At 51.0% G+C, this 7,785-nt stretch overlaps 1 protein-coding gene across 1 annotated transcript; it reads right to left on the minus strand.

Annotated features, from left to right (window-relative positions):
• Positions 1-2,249: 2,249 nt before the first annotated feature.
• On the minus strand, positions 2,250-3,182 carry LOC141729784 (olfactory receptor 14I1-like). Its single transcript, XM_074545510.1, has one exon. The coding sequence runs from the start codon at positions 3,180-3,182 to the stop codon at positions 2,250-2,252; it is 933 nt and encodes a 310-aa protein (XP_074401611.1).
• Between the last annotated feature and the right edge of the window lie 4,603 nt (positions 3,183-7,785).

Genomic DNA, 7,785 nt, shown 5'->3' on the forward strand with positions numbered 1-7,785 from the left:
TGGACACCTGATGGTCCTTGGGACCAAGAGGGCATTGTGACCCTGTGGAACCAAGGAGAGCATTGCTACACTGCCAGACCACATGCAACCAAGGATCCATTGTGACATTGCAGGGTCTTGGGGGACCGCGGTGCCATTGTGACACTGTTGGGCCCAAGGATCCAAGGGACTTTGTGACACCGAGGGGTCCCATGGAACTAAAGGGACATTGTGAAACTGGGAGGCCTCATGGAATCATGGAGACCATTGTGACACTCTGGGGCCTCATGGAACTGTAGTGACACCAAGTTGTCTGGGAGAGTTTATCTGCTGGAGGGTAGGAGGGCTCTGCACAGAGACCTGGACAGGCTGGATCCAGTGCCCAAATCCAACAAGGTGAGGTTTGACAAGTCCAAGTGCTGGGTCCTGCACTTTGGCCACAACAGGCCCTGCAGTGCTGCAGGCTGGGGACAGAGTGGCTGGACAGCAGCCAGGCAGAAAGGGACCTGCAGGGACTTATAGACAGCAGGCTGGACAGGAGCCAGGAGTGTGCCCAGGTGGGCAAGAAGGCCAATGGCTCCTGGCCTGGATCAGGAATGGTGTGGCCAGCAGGAGCAGGGCGGGGATTCTTCCCCTCTACTCAGCACTGGTTGGGCAGCACCTTGAGTGCTGTGTCCAGTTCAGGGCCCCCGATTTAGGAAGGACATGGAGGGGCTGGAGTGTGTCCAGAGAAGGGCAACAAGGCTGGTAAGGGGTCTGGAACACAAGTCTTGTGAGGAGTGGCTGAGGGAGCTGGGGTTGTTTATCCTGGAGAAGAGGAGGTTGAGGGGAGACAAGGGAGTGTCAGGGCACAGGTTAGACTTGATGATCTCCAAGGTCTTTTCCAACTTTCTTGCTTCTGGGATTCTCTGAAACTCCCCAAGGAGCAGTTGCACGATGAGCCCTGGGCCTCCTCTTCAGGAGCTCCAGCAGCCCAGGTCCCTCAGCTTCTCCTGGCAGCCCCAAAGCCCATCCTGTCAGTCCTGCTGAGCCTCTGCAGCTCCTCCTCACTGCCCAGAACAGGGAGCCCCAGAGCCAGACACAGCAGCCCAGATGTGCCCCCCTGGCCTGGGGTGCATCTGGCAAGGGAGCAGCACCAGGCACTGCAGGAGCCTGCAGGCAATTCCTGCAGATTGTAGAATGATCCTGCTCCCCAAGGGACGTTCCCATGGGGCCAAATCAGGAACTGCAATGGGGAGTGGGGCCAGAGAGGAAAGGGCAAACAAGGATGGGCTGTTTGCAGGGCAGGGAACAGGGGTGGGCAATAGAAAGAAATTTGTATCAGGAAGAGTAAAGAAAGCAAAGGTGGCGCAAAGGAAATGCTGAGGGCAGTTTGGGGGTGGCTGCCAGGCAGCCCTGGCTCTGAGCAACAGCATCTGCAGTGGCACAGGAAACTCCCAGCAGATGAGAACTAATTTTCTGGCTGACTGCAGAGGCCAGGACAAAGCTGAGTGGTTTCCCTGGTGTCCCCCAGCCCTTGCTGGACCCAGGGCCTGATGGCACTTGTGCTCCCTCAGGTTCATGTCCCCACACCAACAGCATGGGGGTGTTCCTGCCTGCTGTGTGCAATGCAACCAGGGGCTGCTGAGCCAGTGCTGCCGTGTCTGTGCCTGCAAGGATGGAGCACATGTGTGAGCTGGGGGAGAGGCCAGGGCTGCAGAGGGGGGATGTTGTTGGCAGCTCCATGAGGACGCTCTGGGACGCTGCCCTGGTCTGTCCAGCGCACTGGGGATGGATCAGCCCCTGCTCTGCTGCTCATTCTCGTCTGCCCCAGGGCCCTTGCAGAGCCCAGGGCCACTAGGGCAGCGGGGCAGGGCCACGGCAGCAGTACTGGCAACACCAAGTGCTGCTGCTGCTGGGCACAGCTGCTGGGCCAGTACTGATCTGCCCCCAGCTCTGCACACAGACATTGCTGCAGCAGCTCCAGAAAAGGCAACAAAATGGCATCTCTGCAGAAAACTCTGCTGGAAGATCCTTCAGTTCCTTTAAAGGCACCAAGAGTGCAGCCCCTCATTGACACAGTCTGTGGCCACAGGGGAGGTGGAGGGAAGCAAAATGAGAAATGGCACAAACAATGACATTTCTTTGTGGAGAAGATAAGGAAATTAAAACACAGAGAAAAACTTTCAAAATGAAAACAACAAGAATTAACAAAACTTTCAAAATGAAAACAACAAGAATTAACAAAGATAACTTTTATTACAAGCTATTTGTAGAAATTGGCCAGAAGTTTAATGTTTCTTACGCCATTCAGTCATCAGTCTCCACACACCAGCCCTGAGCTCCTTGTTCCTCAGGCTGTAGATGAGGGGGTTCAGGGCTGGAGGCACCACCGAGTACAGAACTGACAGGACCAGATCCAGGGATGGGGTGGAGATCGAGAGGGGCTTCAGGTAAGCAAACAATGCAGTGCTGAGGAACAGGGAGACCACGGCCAGGTGAGGGAGGCAGGTGGAAAAGGCTTTGTGCTGTCCCTGCTCAGAGGGAATCCTCAGCACAGCCCTGAAGATCTGCACATAAGAGAAAACAATGAACACAAAACAACCGAATACCAAACACACACTAAGAACAAGAAGTCCCAGTTCCCTGAGGTGGGATTTGGAGCAGGAAAGCTTGAGGATCTGTGGGATTTCACAGAAGAACTGGCCCAGGGCATTGCCATGGCACAGGGACAGGGAAAATGTATTGGCTGTGTGCAGCAGTGAATAGAGAAAGGCACTGGCCCAGGCAGCTGCTGCCATGTGGGCACAAGCTCTGCTGCCCAGGAGGGTCCCGTAGTGCAGGGGTTTGCAAATGGACACGTAGCGGTCGTAGCACATGATGGTCAGGAGGAAATACTCTTCTGAAATGAAGAACGTAAAGAAAAAGAGCTGTGTAGCGCATCCTGTATAGGAGATGTTCCTGGTGTCCCAGAGGGAATTGTGCATGGCTTTGGGGACAGTGGTGCAGATGGAGCCCAGGTCGCTGAGGGCCAGGTTGAGCAGGAAGAAGAACATGGGCGTGTGCAGGTGGTGGCCGCAGGCTACGGCGCTGATGATGAGGCCGTTGCCCAGGAGGGCAGCCAGGGAGATGCCCAGCAAGAGGCAGAAGTGCAGGAGCTGCAGCTGCCACGTGTCTGCCAATGCCAGCAGGAGGAAGTGCCTGATGGAGCTGGTGTTGGACATTTTTGGTGCCTTAGCATGGGAATCTGTAAGAAAAGTAATAGTTTAGTAGTTGGGTTTGGAGAGGACTTCAAATATCCCAGCACAGCCTGGCGGCCTTCTCCCCCCACAGCCTGCCCAGGGCTCTGCTGCCTGGAACTGTCCCTGCCAGCAACTGCTTCCCTGTGCCCAGGGCTGTGGGCTCAGCTCTGCCCTGCAGACCCTCCCAGCTCTGGCACTGCCCAGGTTCAGCTCTGGCTCTGCAGGCTCTGATGGCAATGTCAGAGCAACCCTGAGAAGGCTGGAAACACAACACTGATGCTGACTCTGAAGGGTCCTGTGGTGATTGCTCTTGCTGCCTGGTTTGTTCAGATCCGAGCGAATTATTTATTTTTCACAGCCTGAACCAAGAGATTAATATCAATGTGCAATTTCCAGTCCAGAGCAGTAGATTAAAAGAGGAGGATATCCCCTTTTATGCAGCCCCTCCCTTACTGTGCTACCTGTATAATCTACTTGGAAATGTCGTGCAGTTAAATGTCATGCTGGGAGCAGTCCTGAACAATGCAGCATCCTCACCACACAAGGAGAACAATTCCAAGCCTTACCAGCTGTCTCCTCCCACCCAGATCCTGTCCCCCAGTGCCAGGAGCAGCTGCCAGGGCTGTCTGAGACCTGTCCCTGGCAGGCAGCAGAGTCCCTGCCCCAGCATAGCACCCTGGGCTGCAGGACCCTGCTCTGCAGGACAGCCCTGGGCACCCCTGGCTGCTCTGCACAAGAGACAATCAGAGAACGTACTCACAGGGTCTGTAGGCACTGGGATGGTCCAGCTTTAGGAGATCACTGCAGGAGCTGCAGCTGCATTGTCCTGCAACCAGAGCTTCCTGTGCCAAGGGCTGGCAGTGATTCTGCCCCAGGCACTTCTCAGCACCTTCCCAGCACTGACTGATTGAAGCTCTCTGTGCGTCTGTGCTGTGCCCAGGGTGGCTGCAGGCAGTGCCCCAGCCCTGCTGGGCTGGCAGTAGAGCTGCTTATCAAGGGAAATGTGCTTTTGAAGCTCTTCTTGGTTACCAGGAGCTGCCTCTGTGCCAGGAGCCCAGCCCAGCTCAGCAGCACAAACACAGCACAAGGACTTTAATGAGCCTCTGGGGCTTTGTGCTCAGGCCCTGAACATCAGTCCCTGAGAGGGAGCTGAAGAAACCTCTCCAGAACTCTAAGTCGGAATCTAATTCCAAAGTTTCTTGGACTTTTAATGGGTCCCACTGAGGGACACGACTGAGAAAGTGTCCCCAGGCCCCAGGTAGAGCAGAGAACTGGAGGCAGTGATGACAGGTGGGGACAAAGAGAAGCCAAGTCTTGGTGTCCTGGGGCACAGCAGGGTCTGTGCCACCAAGGGCTGTGAGGAGACACCTTGTCCTGAGGCTCTGGGGCCTCCTGGCACAGCCCCAGCCAGGCTGGCCACTGTCAGCCCCTTGTCCTGCCCTCAGCATCCCCCCCTAGCCCACATTCCAGTGGCCTCAAGGATCTGCAGGAAGGAGTCCCTGGGGAGCCTTGCTCAGCAGTGGCCCTGGGGGCTCCTGAATTCTCCCTGCAGATTTTTCAAAGGACTTTGGGTTTGGCTTTTGCTTTTGAGTCTCTGAGAGGTTTGTGCTATCATGGCCTCCAATTATCTGCTGTAATAAGTCCCTGGAGAGGCTTTGTGAGTTGCAACACTCAGTGGTGCTAATTAATACTTCAGGCTACTTCAGTTTTTTAAGCTACTTAGTGTTTCCCTTTTGATACAGACTCTATGAAAAAGATTGTGCAGTCCCAGCGTCCAATATCTCCTTTAATTAGTCCCTGGAGAGCCTTTATCAGTAATGACACTCAGTGGGCCATTTATGCCTAAGGTACTTCAGGTATTTTAAGGTATTTGGTGTTGCCCTTTGGATACAGACTCTGCGAGAGATTTCTGCAATCATGGCCCCAATTATCTGCTTTAATGAGTCCTATGAGAGCTTTGTACTGGTACTCAGTGGGGCTCATTGGTGCTTTCAGATACTCAAGGTTTATAAGGTACTTTGGACGTTCCTCTGCACTCTGAGAGGTGTTTATTCCAATTCTGGCCTTCAATTGTCCTGTCCAAGGAGTGAATGAGGAGCCTGTGTTGGAGACGGACCTCAGTGAAACCCATCCATGCTTTGAGACACTTTGGGGTTTTCTTCTGACTTTGACTCCTGGAAAGGTTTGTGCAATCTCCTCTCAGGCCCTGAGGTTCCAGGGCTCAGCTCCAAATGCACCACAGGGCTCATTATGATCAAGCAAGTCCTGACAAACCATGGCTTTGACTTGATTTCCCTCTGGTCTGGAGCAGTTCATCAGGCAGATTTCCTTTTACAGTTGCGGAGAAATATTTCAAAGAGCTTTTAAGTAATATATAATCCTATTTTTAAGAGTGTATTTTATTATGGTTCTCTTTGGAGAAAAGCTGATTGGAGCATTAAGTGATTTATATTGTTGTAGGGCTGCTCCTAAGGAGGTCTGGCCAGGTCTGTGAATTTGTACCTTGGAGCTCACCCAGTGTGGACAACCTTGCCTTGCATTCCCCAACCTCATGTGAGAAACCATTTTCACTATCAAAAATTTAAATTATTAAGATCTTATCAAAATACAACAGAAGACTTAATAAAGAAAATAACACAGTGCCGGGAGCAAAGGATTCAGTCACCATGTGCTCATCTACAAAATGGATGTTCTGTCTTTATACCTCTAGCCCCTCCCAAAGTCTTGTCAATCAAATCCTTCTTCACTGTCCAGTGGTGGAGATCACTGTCTTACACCTTGATTGGAGGTCAGGTTCTGTCATAGTAACAAGCCAACCCTCCCAAATGCCCCGAATACTGAGGCCATCCTGTGATAACAATGCAAGGGGGAGGGGAAGGATAACTGTAATCTACTAAACTTCTCTTCACATATATTTAATATTCACTCCTTAACTGTGAGAGTCATCCATAGAATTACTCATGTATAACAAGCCCCCATTTTCTTTTTCTATAAGTAATTTTGCTTGAACAATTAAGTAAAAAAATTTCTCTCTCTCTTCAATGAGTCATACCAGCATCTGCTAATATAGGCAAGGACAGTGGGAACAGGAGAAAAAAATCTCAGGTTTTCCTTAGACACACTTATTTGGAATAAACAAAAGGGCATCACAGAGGTCCAGTATGGCTTTGGCTGCCATCTACCGTGCCTGTGTGGCTGCTACCCATAGTCAGTGCATCCTAGGGGTGAGTACAGAGGCCAAGTCAGTCCTGCCCTCCAGTCCTTGTTGAATTTAAAGGCAACTGAGCAGTGCTAGAGGGCTGGTATGGTCTTTTGTCCCCACTTTACCATGCCTATGGGGTTGCTACCTGCAGCAGGGCTATGGAGCCTTCTTGGTAGTGAAAAAAGGGGCCAACCTGATCTTGCCCACTATTCCTTGTCTTACTTCGTAAGGATGCTGTCCCATTACCTTTTACAGTCCCTTGTGTACTTGTCCTCAACAGATGCTGGCAATTCTCACCCACTAAAGAGGAAGAGAGTTCTCGAGCTGGTTGGTGGAAGCTTGACTCTACTTTTTGGCTGTCTTGAGGTTTTTTTCTGGTTGTCTATCAGTCTCTGCTTGAGAGTCAATCTTGTTTCACCTAGCCTGGATGTTACAGTCCACTCTTTGGGTTCTTCTCCTGGGCCTTTGACTCTGTTGCATGAGTCCATCCCCGCTCTGCAGTTCGCACGGCTGATTCGGTGGTGAGCAGTACCTGAAAGGGACCTTCCCACTGAGGAGTTATAGGCTGATCTCTCCATGACTTGATCATCACCCAATCCCCAGGATTAATATTATGGATTCAGAAATCCAGAGTGGTAGTTTGAAGAATTGCCCCTTTATGTCTTAGCCCTTCTAAGATTTGTGCTATAGACATAACTTATTTCTTGGCATTGGCTTCCCCTTCCTCATAGGTGGCAACCTTCTGGGGTGAGGTCAGGAAGGGTAACCCAAACATCATTTCATAGGGTGACACCCCCAGATCTGACTGGGGTTGGGTTCTAATTCTTAATAAGGCCAAAGGGACACATTTTATCCATGACATTTGGGTTTCAATCATTAGCTTAACTAGAGCTCTTTTAAGAATCTGATTCATTCTCTCTACTGACCAGAACATTGTGGATGCTATGGAGTGTGTAATTCCCATTTTATTCTCAGGGCCTGAAAAACTTTCTGCAATATCTTCGTTGTGAAATGAGTTTCCTGGTCTGAATCAATCCTGTTTGCCATCCCGCACTGGGGAATGATTGATTCTAGAAATGTTTTACTCACAACACTGGCACTGACTTTAACAGCGGGTACCACCTCTACCCAATGAGTCAAGTGATCTACTATCACTGGCAAAAACTTCCACTGTTGTACCTGGGAAGCTCGGTAAAGTCTACTTGGATGCTTTGAAAGGGCCTTAAGGCTAGTTCTCACTCTCTCCTGGGTGTTTTCCTCACGATTTTCTTACTCACTTTTTGACATATCACACACTGTTCAGTTACTTACTTAGCTATTCTGAAAATTCCTATGCAGCCCAAATCCCTTAGAAACTGATCACTTAGCACTTGTGTACCCCAA

Source organism: Zonotrichia albicollis, chromosome 8 (genome assembly GCF_047830755.1).
Source record: "Zonotrichia albicollis isolate bZonAlb1 chromosome 8, bZonAlb1.hap1, whole genome shotgun sequence".
Taxonomy (NCBI): domain Eukaryota; kingdom Metazoa; phylum Chordata; class Aves; order Passeriformes; family Passerellidae; genus Zonotrichia; species Zonotrichia albicollis.